Source organism: Cryptotermes secundus, unplaced genomic scaffold, assembly GCF_002891405.2.
Source record: "Cryptotermes secundus unplaced genomic scaffold, Csec_1.0 scaffold621, whole genome shotgun sequence".
In the NCBI taxonomy this organism is placed as follows: domain Eukaryota; kingdom Metazoa; phylum Arthropoda; class Insecta; order Blattodea; family Kalotermitidae; genus Cryptotermes; species Cryptotermes secundus.
In genome coordinates, this window is record NW_019727103.1 from 107,514 (window position 1) to 124,409 (window position 16,896).

The 16,896-nt window shown below is 42.0% G+C and overlaps 1 protein-coding gene across 3 annotated transcripts in view; it reads left to right on the plus strand.

The window, feature by feature from the left end:
• Positions 1-324: 324 nt before the first annotated feature.
• Positions 325-16,896, plus strand: part of LOC111864440 (neural-cadherin) — a 447,734-nt gene continuing 431,162 nt past the window's right edge. For 2 of the 3 annotated variants that reach the window (XM_023851677.2, XM_023851678.2), the window contains exon 1: positions 325-865. In XM_023851677.2, coding sequence (XP_023707445.1) covers positions 814-865 — 52 coding nt within the window. In that variant the 5' untranslated portion in view covers positions 325-813. The remainder of the gene's footprint in view (positions 866-16,896) is intronic. The other variant, XM_023851676.2, reaches the window with a different exon arrangement.

Sequence of the window (16,896 nt, forward strand, 5' to 3'; positions counted from 1 at the left end):
TAGTCCTCGCTCAACTCGTACATACTTCCAAGCATCTCTGTGAGTGCATTTTCTTTCTAAACTGATACGTCAATCTATTTTTGTGAGTGCACTTGTGGTTACTGCTTCCTGTATATGCCAATAGCATGAAGGAGCTTCGTACAGTACTGCACTTCTGTATTTAGTTTACTTCTTTAATCTCAGTGGTGTGATAGGTCGCGTCGTAGGCGTGGTTTGGGCAGCGTTACGATTCGCTCGGTGGTACTCACCGCTACCCCTCAGCCCCTCCCCAACATCTATGTATCCGTCCCATGTACCCTCAGTTGTGCTACCGACGCCGACGCTCCAGCACGCCGGTTATGTTTCTGTCGTGTCGTATGATGTATGCATATGATACCAATTACTGACTAATCTTATTAGACGTATTCGAGAATTATCATTGAATATTCAACTGTTGTATAGATTGAAGAAGTCAAATTCTTCATCCCTAGCAGATATTCATTTTATATATATTTAAATATACCAGGAGAATGCCTGAAATAATTTAAGCAAATATTTTGACGATGTAAATTTATTTTTACCTTTACAAGTAATTTACAGAAGTATAACGGGTTTGTTGTATTGTAGATTAACATAACAGTTTATTTAATGTAATTATGTCTTGGTCCATGTGATGATAAGTTGGTAGTGTTAGTGCTGTGGCTAGTGATGAGTGCGACTGGGGCATTGCACACAGTGCTGCCCTTGATGTGTATTAGTGTTATTAGTGGTGTCAGTGCTGACATTCTGCAGTGGCAGCAGCCGTGACTTGCTGCTCTCATCGCAGTGTTGGTAATGGTCGACCCGTTGAAGGTGTTCTGGGTGTTAACCAACAGCACCTACTTAGGTAAATATATTGCTGTTGCTTTTGTAAAACGTGACCCTCGAACACAGCACACACACGCAGAAGGAAATAATCAGATTTGCACATTTCACGATTTTCATGCAGAAACGATATTTTTATCTGTATGTAGAAGTAAATATCGGCCTGTCACGGTAGCCGAGTGGTCTAAGGCTTGAACTGTCTTCACTCGCTCGGGAGCCGGGATCGCAGGTTCGAATCCCACTCAGGGCATGGATGTTTAGTATGTGTACGTGTATGTGTTTGCTCTGTGTTCATGTTGGCATGTGTTTAGATAGAGGCCTCTCAGCGAGCTGATCACTCGTCCAAGGAGTCCTACCGACTGTGAAAAATGATTACGGAACTGAAAATCAGAGGCCAGGGCGCAAGGGGCTGTAGAGCCAGTGAAAAAGTTAAATTAAGGCCGATCACAGTGGCCGCTCAGTGTTAGGCATGAACCTTCTTCCCCTCTCGACCGCTCGGATTGTGGGCTCGAATCCCACTCCAGGCACGGATGTCTGTGTATATTTAATCTGTGTTTCTGTTGATCTGTGTGTATGTAGCGACCTTGCAACTGGCTGATCCCGCGTCCATGGATCCCTACCGACTGTGTATAGATTTAGAAAGTGAAAAAGCGGCCAACGTCCACAAGGGTTATACAGTGAATTAAAGGAGCAGTAGTAGTTCCTAAACACTTGGAGGCATGGAATTCATGCAGAAAACATACAGATTTTTATCCTCCTCACAATGAGCACGCTGGGTTTGCGTAACGAAAACCAGTCTGTTAAAGTTTAGTAACGAAATCATCTCTGCTTATTCTGAAAGCTCTTCAGTGAAGTATGAGAATAAATGCAGGAGTTTTTACTGTTAACGCGGGCTCTACATATAGTGACCACTGTGCTTTCAAGAATTAAATGATTTTAGAGTTTTGTCATAGTCACGAGAGCCCTGAATAGAAACCCATGCTCCATGAGGTTGAGGTTGAGGTTGACGGAAGAATTCCGCCAGTGTGGGCCATATTCTTGTTTGTAAGCACTGTTTATATGAGTTTTAAGGCGTTATCAACAACGCCTGATATTGGACTTCGTAATAGGCTGATTTTAGTAATTTTGCAAAAGTATGGGAAATTCGCTTGTAACGACAAATATAGCAACCCTCCTTTTAAAGGTGCAGTAATATATTTAAATTCTAGAAGATTGTTAAGAGAGCTTGGACTGAAGCACAAATAGGAGAAATGCTGGTTTAAAGCATCAGTTATTACAGGATTTGTTTTGTTATCAGCACTTAGTAGAGGGCCGCTTAAACGCACAAGACCAAACATAAGAGGATTGCGTTTTGTAAAGCGTAGCAAAATCCCCGCAATGGAAATATATGTAAAATATAAATAATAGATGCTTTGTGTATTCGGACTGCCTGACTATGTGTATGTTGTCTTGTTCGTATTCAGCAGTACTTCACGTCGGTAGCAGCTCCGTTCCCGGAACTGTGGCCAACTTAATTCAGTGTTTTAGTACACGAAGGTACGTAAGGAATAAATGAATTGAGGAAAGGGCTGTGGAGGACAAAGGTGTGGAAGTACGAGTGTTATCCTCTCTAGTGCAACGTATGTTCCCACTACCTGCCACATAAATGACAAGAGAAGGCCAGTGATGTACTTAGAACACTATCCAAGTGAAAGTGTTAAAAGTCAAGGACTGAGCAATTTCTGAATTGATGTCACGACCAAGAAGAGTCACGCTGTGAGTGTGATGTTTTGCTGACAAGCCCAAGGCAACATGCAGCGTTACGAATAACATCGTTTATCATTTGGCGTATTAATGTGAGTTAGCGTGGGGAAAAAGCTTTACCCAGTCATAGTCAGAGACATTGAAGTCCCCTAAGAAATTCACGCAGAAATGGCTTGTGTTTAGTTTTCATAGTCTTGGTGGTGACCGTGGCAGCAACAACAACAATTCCGTACCTTGTTTACATGCGGACTCAGCCCAATGCCCGACTCTGAGTCAGCATGAACGCAAAGCAGCGGAATGGAAACAAAACGACCAATAGCGTATCAATTAAAAAAGGTAAAGCTATCCCTGTGGCCGGTCACGGTAGCCGAGCGGTCTAATGCATGTACTGTCTTCGCTCGATTGGAAACCGGGATCGTGGGTTCGAATCCCACTCACGGCACGGATGTTTAGTTTGTGTGTGTGTGCGTTTTTCTGTGTTTGTGTACAGGTAGAGGCCTTGCGACGAGCTGATCACCTGCCCTAGGAGTCCTACCGATTGTGTAAGATCTAGGAAAACCGAAGTGAAAGGAGAAATTCATGGAGGTAGGCCTAGGCCCACTGGGGCTGTAGTGCCAAGGAAAAAAAGAGACTATCCCTGTAACAGGACGCGAAGGCCCATGGAGTTGTGACACATCGAGGCTCCCACATTTTATCTAGACAGTAGGGGTCACAGTCGGCGGTGAGGTTGTCACCCTTATGCGCCGGCAGGAAGATTCCTGGTACTCATTTCTGTTAGAGGCTAAGTCGACCCCAGGCCCATAGTGCGGCTGAAAGAATTAGGTAAATTGAAAAAAATCGGGCCTCGAACCCGCGGCCTTCCGACTTGTAGCACAGTGCCTCAACTAACTACGCTACTGCGTCAGTTTTCTGAATATTATATTATTACGTATTATTATTATTATTATTATTATTATTATTATAAATTTATATGAAATTGTCCCTGAGCATGAATACTGCGTCTTGAAGGCACGTGGGGGTGGTAGTAAAGCTACACGCACTCTAAAACTCGGCGCTAGGTGAAGCTGAGTGTTCATTTTGCCCCTTGCATACATCGGCCCGGGGGAGCAAGGTTCCAGTGGTGAGGAAGCTTGCTGGTTCCGACGTCCTGTTTGGGTACAGGATTCAGGGTGCAGTCGTTCGGCCCGCATCCAGTCGCTTTCCTGACTCCCAGAAGGCGCTGATGATGTAGTAGTAGTGGCAGCAGCAGCAGTGGTAGCGACTGTGACCACTGTGCTGCATATCCGCACAGCTGCGCATCCTGAAACAAACTGTGATGACCACAGGAGGATAACTTGTAAGCAATGATATTGCGAGGAATGGCGTTACTTCTGCTCGCTAATCTATATGCTGTTATTGACGTGGAAGGAGGTGGGTGTCTTGGTGTTGGCCATTATCGCCAGTTTAACCCTGTGATAAGGAGTCTAATGGGGCTCGAATTATTGTCCTCATTGAGCTCTAAAGCGATTTTGCTCAGTCTCTCCCATTTGCATTTTGGGAGAGTATCTTAATGTACCACTGCACCCAGTTATGCTATATATTGTAGAGCATTATGTAGCATGTGCAGTCCATATTGCATCATTTGTACATACGAATGAAAGAAAAATACCTCAAGTGACGGTTCACTTGCTTTTGATTCGAATTATAAGCAGGAATACAGTCCTTCAGAGGCAGCTCTGAAATTACCTTAAAGAAACTACTGTATATGTGAGCTGTTGCATTCATTCAACAATGGCTCTACAGTCCTTTATTGGGCCCTGTCCTCGTATGAAGTTCCGTAATCATTCTTACACAGGCAGTAAGGCCCTTGGACGAGTGATCAGCCCGTCGCAAGACCGCTACCTACACACAGGTCAACACAAACACAGGATAAACGCACACACAGACATCTGATCCTTGAGTGGGATTCGAACCAACAATCGCAGCGTTCGATTGCCATTTTAGCTTACAGCCCATGTTTTAATTAGCGTAATACGGCTTAATTATATAAGATAAAGGACCCAGATAAGTTTGCAGTATTGTGGGCGATATAAGACATACACATGTTGGTTCCTCGAGAAAAATCAAGTCAGTTCAACAAGTACAGACAGACATATTGGTGTGATTATTGTATGCCCCATGAACAATGAAACCTGAAGTTTTGATTAGTGCAACAGTTCTAGTGGAGAAGTGGTGTGAGATTATAATGTTTGTAGGTTTCTGGTGTACTCGGAAATAATTCCAAAAAGAAAAAAAGACAGGGGAACCTAACCCAGAGATCTACAGAACCTAAGAAGTAGGTTCTACAGTTTGTCATAATTGTCTATCGAGAGAAACCCGTTGGGTTCTATTGGGAAATTGGAGAAATGAAATTCTGATTATCTTGCCACTGTGACTGTCAACATTTGTTGACCGTTGTAATTTTCGCAACTATTTTTCATGAACATCGCATTTGCAGCATGTCTTACAATGATTCCTGACGTATTTGTCGAAGCTATATTAATTGCACGAGTTATGTAACCCGAATTAATGCAGTTTGTTGTTGAATCGGAAAGGCTGTAGGAGGAAGCCACCGGAACCTATTTTAAAATACTCTACCAGGGTATGGAACGACTAAGGGGCGCCACAGACAACCTCAGTCACAATAGTCGGTCTCTTCACGGAATTTTGAACCCGCGACTTCTCTAATACAAAGCAGAGGTGCTTACCACTGGACGCTATATTCGGCCCCACTTAATGTGGCCCTAGCCTATATAGTAAAAATGTTTTCAACGTTTTGTTTCGTATGGTCTGTTTTATTAAGTTGTTGCTGCTGCTGTTAAAGGTGTTGCTGGCCTCAGTCCTTTTCCTAACGTTTCCTTCCACCTAGACCTACCTTTCGTTCTGTAGGTGTATAATTTCATCTTTATTGTGTGCATCCTGTTGTGTATCACAGTGTGGTATTATTCTGTAGCTGTCACCACAACAGACTCAAATAAATAAACCAGTATTGCCGTATTAATATTTTTAATTACTCTGAATCTGCTACATATTTGCGTTCAGCTGGATACATCTCTCTTGTTGGATTGTGTTCTAATACGGATCCGCATCAGTAAATGTAGCGATATAAATTTCGGTAGGAATCTCTACGTACCGTCATGTTACTAATTTGTTAGATTTGAGGCTTTCACGGCGGTGACTATGAAGAAAGCAGTCTTCTGGGATTTGGCACCGTGTATATGTGGTGTTAACCGACGTTTCGGAGGAACTTATCGCCTCCATCTTCAGGGTAGAAGAAAAAATATAAGAAATCTGCAAGCGAAGAGACCGTGAGAACCGGTAAAAGCAGCCACAGTCTGCTTTTACCGGTTCACACGGTCTCTTTGCTTGCAGATTTCTTATATTTTTTCTTCTACCCTGAAGATGGAGGCGATAAGTTCCTCCGAAACGTCGGTTAACACCACATATACACGGTGCCAAATCCCAGAAGACTGCTTTCTTCATACTAAATTGTTGTTATGATACTGGACTAAAGGGTTAAAATGTTAAAACTTTGTTATTGAAATCTCTGTGAAAATTTTAAAATTGTAGTGCTAATTGTTTATTAATTAATTTACACTGGAATTATTTTGTAATTGAAGTGAATGCTGGAGGTGGTTTGTCAAAGGGTACAGGGTGTTTTTTTTTTTTTTTGTCTTGGGAGTCGACATTGTTTTCAGTCCGTTTCATATCTGAAAGTAGATTAACGGTGTACTAGTACAGTTCGATTGTGAGTGATGTATGATCCCATAGTATGGTACATATGATTGCTTACACGTCATGTGGGTGATTACTCGTGTGTAAGTGATGCTACAAGTTCTATATATTCTTTTTCTTTTTTTATGGAGTCTTGAATAGCTGTGGTGAAATTATTCTGTAATGAGATTGGGCATTTTTAGTGTTTTCTATGAATTTGTTGTCTTACTCTGTTATTTGCTCCAAATTTGATTTCTTCACTTATATGTCTTTTAAGTGTATATTGTATATATTGTGTTTCATGTGGAGATATCACATATTTCTGCTGTTGGATATTGTGGTTGCTCTTGTTCTATGATACTTTTAGGACTAATGTCATAAGGGGTATGTTGCTTGGGAGATGTGATGTTCAAGGGGGAGGTGGTTATGTTTGATAAGGGGCGAGTGTGCGGTTATTTGGATATGTATTATTATTGTGGATGTGTTTTATCACTAGATCAAATATAGGGGTATGTACGCCTGTGACGGCATCATTCATTTGTAGTTCTTCTTTGCTTAAATTATATATTTAAAAGCGTTCGAGTGTGTTTAGTAATTGGCCTTCCTTTTCAGCGAGCACTATATCTAATGTCTCTTCGATTGTACTGTATGTATGTATCGGACCTGAGCGTGAAGTTGATCATTCACATTTTTCGAGATTAGAGTGCAGCTCATTCCTTCTTAAGTCTTCACGTCTTGTTGTTAAAAGAACAGCTTATAGCTTTACGTGACTGGTTATGGCGGATCTTTATTTTCCGGTTCGTAGTGAGAATTGTTTAGGATTATTAAGAGTTAAATTTCTCCGAATTGTTATTGTTACTGGAATGTGTAGCTCAAAGCTATGCGCTCCATTTAATTTTGACGCGTTTATTGCCGTTTCGTAGTAATTGTGCCAAGACCGTTTCGCAAGATATTTCATGACGAAATGGAAAGGGTTGAATGCGTATTATATCCAGAGGAATGACCTTGTTGAATTACAAAGGTCAAATTAGAACAAAGGCTCCATGTCATAAATACGAACCGTCACGTACTCCTAACGATTAATTTTGAATATACAAAAGTCTTGACGGCCATACTGCTTCAGGCAAATTTGTACCCTATTAACAAAGCATGTTAAACTCAAGCCTTAATTCTCCGTCTGGCTAACAGTCAGCACTCCATGCGAGAGTTGCGTGGGGATCGCAATCATTCTGCGCCAGCTGCGTTCTTGCTGTATTGCGCAGTTGTATTCTTTACTTTGAAACAAAGTTAAGCGCTCTTCGGTCACATTAACTAATTTAGGGCGAGTTGTTTGGAATACTGAGGTAGAAAAAACACTGGATTTTCCCCTGATTATGCAGTGCCTATAAAATACAGTGCGGCGTAGTTCGGTTTTAAACACGAGCCTGTTCTCAACAAAAAGTGTACGTGGAAAAAACGTGGGGGCTAATGAAAGAGGAGTTCTCAGATAGTCATCTACTTTACTTGACAATGCCTGATTAATCATGGTGACTTTTGTTTACTGGCAATAGGAACCACTGTTGCAACCCTAGAACTCACTAGAATGCAGAATACACTTGCTGTATTAGGAACGTGCCTAAAATCGGGAAAACCTACTCCGCGGTTTAGGTGTATGGGGGCTGCGAGTATCCGAGGAGTCTCGAAACTGAAGCAAAATGCCTTTCTTTTATCATTTCTACTTCTTATACGTTACTTTTCTGTGTGTATATCACATATCTCAAGGCATGTTTGCAGACGAAGCAATATGTTCCTTTGAATTCTTCTTGGTATGTCCACGTTGATGTATTTACAGACTGCAGTTCGGTGCTGGAGATGAGCTCCGTTATTAATCCTTACATTTTAAAACTGTGATTTAACGTAGCCGAGAGGTCAAAGTCGGTGCTGGCTTCTTTAAGACGACATCAGACTGGATTTCTTCATGGTTTGTGTCTGGTAAATTCGCCTACTACTTTTGTCTCGGTCTACCATGTCCACGCAAGAGAATAATCCCAATAAATTCTTCAAATCATAAAGAATTCCGAAAAAAAAAATGGACATTTGTTTCCAGACTTTTCGGTACCGTGCTTGAGTACCTCCAGCAACATTAAACGGGAATTGAAATGAAAGTTTTATATAATTTAATTTTTTGAGTATAACATCGATCCTGCCAATATTTTTACTTAATGAATAGTATAACTGTAAACAACAGAAATTATATATTATGTTTTAGGCCTGTATCTGGCATTTAACCAGACTGATCCACTTTTGTAAATATTTGTAGGCCCATATGATTTTCCTAAATTCGTCAGTGTGCACTCATGAAATTGCTTTGAATATCAAGTGTTTGAATTAATGCCCTTTCAAGAAGAGTTTCAGTTTCGGAAGCATGAAGTCACAAGGCTGCTGTGTGTGTTGCAACACTCATATATACATATACACGCACACACGCAATTTTTTCAAATATCACTTTACCGAACTTGTGTTGGAAGGTGCATTTTCACGACCTAAATATTGTTACATGATGCCTGAAAGCCGGAAAAGGCAGCGCTTTGCTAAGCACATTCTCAAGGCAACGCGGAACAGACAGATACTGGGCAACGGTTTGGTGAACACGTTCCCGGGGCAAAGCTGTCTCTATGTCTTCCTCTAGATTAACCTCTTGCCGATCATGGTGGCCGCGCTGTCTAAGGTATGAACTGTCTTCGCTCGCTCGAACGCTGTGATCGTGGTTTGGAATCCCATTCAAGGCATGGATGTTTGTGTATGCGTTCATTCTTCCTGTGTGTAGGTAGCGGCCTTGCGACGGGATCATCACCCGTCCAAGGAGTCCTACCGTCTGAGTAAGAAAAGATCAAGGAACTGAAAAAGAAGTCATTGATCTGACAAATTGTCTGTGGTATTCTTAGTGATATTAGTTGCCAATTAATTTATGTCGTCAGCGTAGATCAGTTGTTGCGTTTCGTTCATTTCCATTCCCCTCCCATTTTCATAGACCTTCATAATGACGTATTCTAAACAGACGTTGAAAAGCAACGGCGATGAAGCATCTCCCTGTTTTAGGATATACGTTAGGCCTATCAAAATGCAATATACTTCGTTTGTATATTTCTTACTCGTTTATATGGAATGTTTAACGACGCTCTCAGTAACCCAGACCATATAGTAACGGAAAGGATGCGGCAAGAAGCCTTCGTGACCTAATTTGAGGGTTATTTCGGCATTTACCTGGACGGACTGAGGAAATTACGAAATAAATCCCGCTAGGATATTCGGTGCTGCGGCTGAGACTCGAATTGGACGCCTCCGTAATATCAGTCAGTTGGGCTACCGCTCGAACCATGTTGCTCAGTAAAATTTAGCGTAGCCGTGCGAAGGCAACTTCTGCTATTGCTCATAAATATTTATAGGCCCATTAAATGCGCCTGATTTGTGGCACCGAGCAAGAGTACAGTTTCTGAACATGCCTGGTCTGTTCCAGATACTCAGAACTTGCTATACTTGTGTATGTTGTATGTTCTACGTCTGGTTCGCTTATCCTTCACTGTACCACCATCCGTTCGAATATGGTGGTCATTGTTTGCCTATGATACTACGAACTTCGTTCTAAGAAGCAGTTATATGTATAGTATACAAGAGGATATAGACATGAATATACGGACTAACTTCATGGAGCTGAGCCCTTCTTGAGAAACCGCCAATTATGCAGCTACTCAGGAACTTCCCAGAATTTTGTGGAACCCGGAGGTGGCCCCTATCCTGAGCCAGTTAAATTAAGTCCATACCACCCCATCCTAGGAATATATATATGATAATTTTAGGCTCCTAAATAGTTTAAATTCTGCCGGATTTCTCATCATAGTGATTGGATTACGATCTCATGCTCTCCGCGTCACAGAAACTGGGACGTGCACATTTGTATGCTTAGAATTATGCTGTCATCTTGCTCGCTATACTCAACTACTGAACACGTTAAAGTGGATTTTACTTGACACTTAATTGACAAGCTGATACTGGAAGGGCTCATGTATATACAATTCGTAACCAGCAACAAGGCGCATTGGAACTAATTCAGTTAATGTTAGGGGGAAATCTGGCACTATGACGTATTACCGGTTGCTCAGAGTTAGTTAAAAATCGTAAAAAGTAAAGGTGTCCTAGTAATAAGCTGTGGTGGCCCTTAGGGTCGAGGTTCCCGCATTTTCTAGACAATCGGCTCCCAGATGGCCGTGAGGTTGTTCAGCCTTACGCGCCAGCCGGCCGCCCTTTACCCCCAGGAAGAGTCCTGGTATTCATTTCTATTAGAGGCTGAGTCGATCCCCGGGCCATAGTGCGGCTGGAAGGATATTTTGGTGTTTCATCTAGCGGTTTCAGTGTTTCGACACAGATTTGATGTCGATAACTCTAGGACTGTGTTTGCATGGATTGATCCTTGATTGATGACATGGGCAGAATATGCAGCAGTCAGGAAGACTGTGTTACTTATGCTTATGCGTAAATTCGAGTGTAACATGAAACGTGACATTGTGAAGAAGTGGGCTGGATTCGTGTGACTTAGGATAGATTTCGGTGTCGGACTCTTTCAAGGACGACAGAAATTCAGGTTTTGTAAAATGTTGGAAACTTCTTGACAAATTGATGGTATGTTTGTTTGTAGAGGTCTCTGCTCCGCGGAAATTCCTCATTAGTGACGATATTCAGACCAGTGATAAAGTGTCACGCGTGCATTTCCAAATATATCCCACTTAGTTATATTTATATGCACTTTAAGCTTAGTGCTAGCACTTACATACCGTTTCTAAAAGCATTATTTTCAAAATAATACTAATCATATTAGCAACAAACTAATACGAATAATGCAGAAATAATAATATTCCGGGTTTTGATGTTTCAAGCCTTGTAATTCCCCATGGAGGGTTAGACGGTTACACAGTGTGTTTAGGGAGTCTTTACAAAGTAAAAAAAAAAAAACTGCTTTATGTGAAGATCACGTGTATTCATCTTATTATGACCCATTAGCAGGACCTAAACGATGGACATATTTTTTTGAAAAGTCGTTGTGGAAGGCTTAAACATTTTAGATTTTCATCAACATATGCTGATAATAATGCCTTGTTGAGATAAGGTCGTAAATGTAATTCTCCACATATCCCGTCAAGCGTTCCACACAATTCCACATATTCCGTAAGGCTTCTCACATGTTTTACAGGAAGTCGGTATGGGATACATTCACATATTTCCATTTCAGTACAGCCTATGTTTAACGAAGCTTAATAAACTTCTAGGAATTCCGTTGGTAACGCGGTTTAGTACGTATGAAGTACGCCCTTTACAGGCTTCCTGTTTCATAAATCAAGACTTCTCTTATTACTAGAATTGCAGCTTCCATATTAGTTTTTCTCTGCAATACGGTGTTTCATTTGGCAAATTCATGTTAATATTCCTCTACATTCTGTAGAAAACTAGAAAGAAAAGTATCATTGCCATAAAAATGACGTTTTATGAATTGTAAAGATGATCTGATTCGAGCGCACCTCGGATACTCGTATGTTACGCAGAACGTACCTAAATGTGCTTATAAGAAATTCATTTCAGTTGGTTCGTTACCCAGAAGAATATTTTCCATATTGAATGTTAAAACGGGCATTTTTGCATTAATATTAACCGCTCTGTGAAAGTATCAATTGTCGCTACAGTTGGATTTGTCAGGACCTCACAATGGTCATCACTTTCTGCTGGTCAGAATCTAGTAGCTCGCCTTATTTCAATCCCTGGAGTTATTTCAACAGAAACTTAAAATGGCTTGTCTCTGGTGTCACAAGACAAGCTGAACCTGTAATCCCACGATAAGGTTCTATGCATCATCGATTTCGGTAGTTACAAGTGGTTGAATTATAAATGAAGTGGTATGTTTAACATTTGTAAATGTAAAATATGAAGGCATATTTGCTCAAAGCAAGAATTGAGGAGCCAGAGAAACAATCAATGCTAGGCAAGGGCTGTGTAACACGCAACAATGGAGCAGCCGGTGTATAGGCCCCTTAAAGGACACCGGAATTCAAGGCAAAATCGTAATGTAAGAATAACTAACAAATACTTCGAAAATGTATGTACTCATAGACTGCGTCTGTGGTCTAGTGGTGAGAGTTCCTAGCTTCAGATCCAGGGGTCCCGGGTTCGTTTCCCGGCGCTACCAGATTTTCTGAGAAGTAATGGGTCTGGAAAGGGGTCCATTCAGCTGCTTGAATGGAAAAGTAGCGACTTCGGCCTAGAAAACCGAAATTAACGGCCATGGGGATTCGTTGCGCTGACCACGCGACACCCTCTATCCGCTAAAGTTGGCACTAACTTCGCCGACAAGCGGCGGTCGCTCGGTCAGTATAGTTCGCTTGCGGACTAGAGCCATAGTTTTTTCGTATGTATTCATAGGCATCGGCGTCGATAACATAACTAAATTACGTTGACGAATAAATTGAAGGGCAAAATTTAATTCAGCCCCCCTGTTACATGTATTCTGAAGTCCATACATTCGGAGCGTGTTCATTTTAGTCCACACCTTCACGTACTGTTTCAGTAAGAGTCGTTATGTTCCCATCTACAGCTACGTCTTCCACGTGATCACTTCGATGCCTATTCTCCTTGTATTAGAGAGTCAAAATGAGTCTCTTGAAAAGTATGTAGGGCGGGGGAAAAGAGATCTCTCGGCTACGTAGATGAATTGATATCAATACGACACTGCAAATGATGAAAGAATGCTTTCGTATAACCACGCGGGTCATAGTTGCGGGAAACCTTAGATGAACGTAACAAAATTACTGTTAAGGGGAGGGAGAGTATGTGAGAGGAAAACTTGAAAATTAACCCGAAAAGCTTTTCAGGCATGTTAGAGGGCGAGTGGGTAGCACTCCAGCTTCGTATTCTGGAGGATCCCGGTTCAAACCCCAGCCAGGTAACTGCGTATCCTGAGGTGATTTCATGGTTTTCTTGCGTGCTTGTAGAAAACATGAGTTTCCTTCCACAAGTTATCAGTACATTATTAATTAGTCTTATGATCTGACGCAGTATAATCTAAGCCAAGCATGTCAAACCCAACTTGTACAGAGGGCCACCTCAGCCCTATAAGTAATAGTCCAGGGCCGCACATCAAAATATAAATATACATTAGATTTTGATACAGGGAAATTTAATTCTATTTATTATCTAGGAATAATTTCAGTATAATTACCTAAAGCCACAAATCTTACAGTTTTAAAAAGCAAGAGAATGCCATTTTTTACAAGTATCAAACAGCTTTTCAATATGTAAAAAGAGAGATTGCACAAGAATTATGTTAGAAATAGCAAAACATTGAATTTCCTGCAGCCTGCTAATTTATGTCTGCGTGAGACATCTTGTCTTCTGGTCTGTTGGAAAATTGTCTTTACAAAAAATATTTCTACTAAAATTTTAATATTGATTTTAATATCAATTAGCTCTAAAAGTTGAGGGGCCGCACTTGTGGCTATGGGGGCAGCATGAGGCCCGTGGGCCGCATGTTTGACACAGCTGATCTAAGCTATCGAAAACATAGTTAGATAGATACATTAACAGTGCATTTTTTAAGTCCCTCTCTCAGTCACGTGGATCTTGAATTAGGCATTTGTCTTTCGTCCAATAGAGAGCATCTATCCACTTGCGATCTTGCATAGTGGCCGAGTGGAAGTCATTCCAAATGGTAATCGTACTGCCCCCCCCCTTCCCAAATGAATCTCAGCGACGCGCCACGAATTCTAATGCACCCACAGCATTCATAAATAACGGGTACATTCCACCCCTCCCGATGTCGACAGGATTTAGCGCACCGGTTTGTGGAAAATATGTACATTCTTCACTCGACAGAGCAGTTTATTAATGTACGCTTGCATGTTGCATTTGTGACTATAGTCCATTCGCGGAGACGAGACAGTCAGCGTAAACAAAGCAAGCCCCGCGTCGCCACAGCTGACAGCAAGGAGTGGACAAAGCGCGCAGTTACTTCAGTGTACTCACGGCATTCGGACGCACGTTAACCTGCATTCAGACTGAAGAGTGAACTTTGGACGCCCCTGCAACGGGACACTCATCACGTGATCGTTGCATGATTTAATTCATAGAGCGAAGGAGATACCGCGTGTATTTGTTTACGAGGACTCTCTCGTCTCCGCGAATGGACTATAGTATTTGCTTGTGGAAACAACTGTAACTCAAATGTAAACACAAGCATCGTACAATAGCAACAGTACAATGAGCGATGCACATGAACTCTGTCAGTCATTTTCGTATTGTGCTTGAACTGCATTTGACTTCTTTCAGTGCCAAGGTTACAGTGTTTACGATTCCGCTTTCAGATATAGATTGTTTCACTCAGAACTGTCACGTGTCCGGGGTTCCGTGACAAATTATTGTGGAATCCGGGTTAGACGAGCCTGTTTATTGGACAACTCATTTACAATTACAGTCATTCGAAAAGCCCTTCTTCCAGACGATGCGACCGGACTAGTGCGTCGTCTCTCACGTTTCGTCTTGTGGTTCTTGGCTGAGCTGGTTTCTCAGCTCTGCTCCCGTCGCCACTGATCTGTCCTCTGTCCTGAGTCTTGAGTCTCATTTTACGACCGACGGTCAGTCGGCCAGTCTGTCTTGGCATAAAGCACCCATCTGGGGCTTGCGACCAGAGGCCCCGGGACCCCCTGTTCTGTGTTTTGTATTGTCTCTGTCTTCTACAGCCGGTCTCACTAGAAGATACTTTCTGGAAGGTCATTCGTTGCAGCGGGAACGGCAATTGCTCTGGCCTTCATTCCCGTGTAACGTCTGCCAATGTACGCTTTGTCCTGTTTACAATTGACGCCTAGGCAACGATGTATTCACTGTTTCTTGTTATATTGGAAACATAGTTACTGAGCCGTTGTGTAGCAGCAGACGTTTCTGTATGCAATGTTTCTGAAACTTGTCTTAACGAGCCGTTGTCTAGCAATGGACGCCCGCTCGGATATTCTGGTTTCAGGCGGCACGCCACAGTATCTATAAAGGCAATTTAAAAGTAGTAGCTTATCAAACATCATTTAGTGAGGACAACTGCGGACTACTCAAAATAAGATTTGCATAACTGAGCAGTCATTCAGACAATATTCAAACTCCTGGCAAATATCCTCATTCACAAGTATAGTGGCTTTAGAATGAGTTCCTTTACTTCGTCCTTATGGCCGTGATGCAATGTAAACACATTTGCTGACATACTGCCACATGAATAGGAGCTGGGATAGCGCAGTCGGTATAGCGGCTGGCTACGGGCTGGACGACTGAGGGGTCGTAGTTCGAGTCCCAGTAGGGTCAAAAATTTTCTCCTGTCCATGTAGTCCAGACCTGCTCTGGGGCTCACCCAGCCTCCTATCCAATCGGTACCGGGGGCTTAATTCCCGAGATAAAGCTGCCGGGGCGTGAAGCTGGCTACTCACCGCCAGCCAGTTCCGAGATCAAGAAAATGTGGATCTACCCATCCACTCCCCCATACGCCTTACGAGGGACTTAGTTTCACCCAACTAACAATAAAAAAAAAAGACGGACGTAAAATTGTCCGGCACATGTCTCACGAAGTCATGAAGACATATTAGAAATTGTGTAAGGTTGCTCGCACTGTTAGCCTCAGATGGTTGGGAAGTTTCACATGTCGAAGGAATTCAAAAGTTCGTTGTTGTTTTTATAAAAGCCCTCCACTGGACCCTATCCTGAATGAGATGAATCCAGTTCACATCTATTTGACGTACTTATATAAGATCTATCTTAATATTATCTTTCAGCCTATGCCTCTCTCAGGTAGTGTTTCCTTTCCCCGATTCCTGTTTAGAATTCGTGTGGATTTCATATTTCTCCCATTTGTGCTACATGTACTGTGCCTCCCGGTCTCCTTGATATGTTCACCCTACTTATATTTGCTGAAGAGTGCAAGCTTCCGCTCTTCACTCTCCTTGCAACTCATCCATGCATGTGTTTAAAGCTACCTCCATTTCATTACTCCCTACCTCGCACGGAAGTTTTACCTCCAACCCATCAAGCAATCGAGTGAGAATGCTGTACTGGATAATTTGCAATTTACTGCGCTGGGTTAAATAATAAACCACTCACTATCAGTTTATTGACAGTTCTTTATGTGTATTACTATTCATATATTTTACTCTAAATTAATATAGGCACGGTGCTGTTGTGTTGGGTATGACCTACAACCTGACTGATTTGTATGCCCTAGGCACTAGCCTACAATAGGCATAATCACCTCAAGACTGCACACACACATTCCAGCATCTCTGCCGTGACCGGAACAGTTGCTGGGAATTGAAGTCCTATCAGTAGGGTCCTCATACTGCTTTCAGTATCTTCAAATGATTCAACGCTGCCCCTTTCAAGCAGACTTTTTGTTTTGTGAGAATGGGTCAAATCGAATGAGTACTATACAAAATTACTTTGCCGAAAATGCTGCTGTAAACATTCCTGTACCTGAAGACAGAGTGCTTGGCTGGTTGCTTCGGAAAGGCAGTTTGTAATGAACAGGCT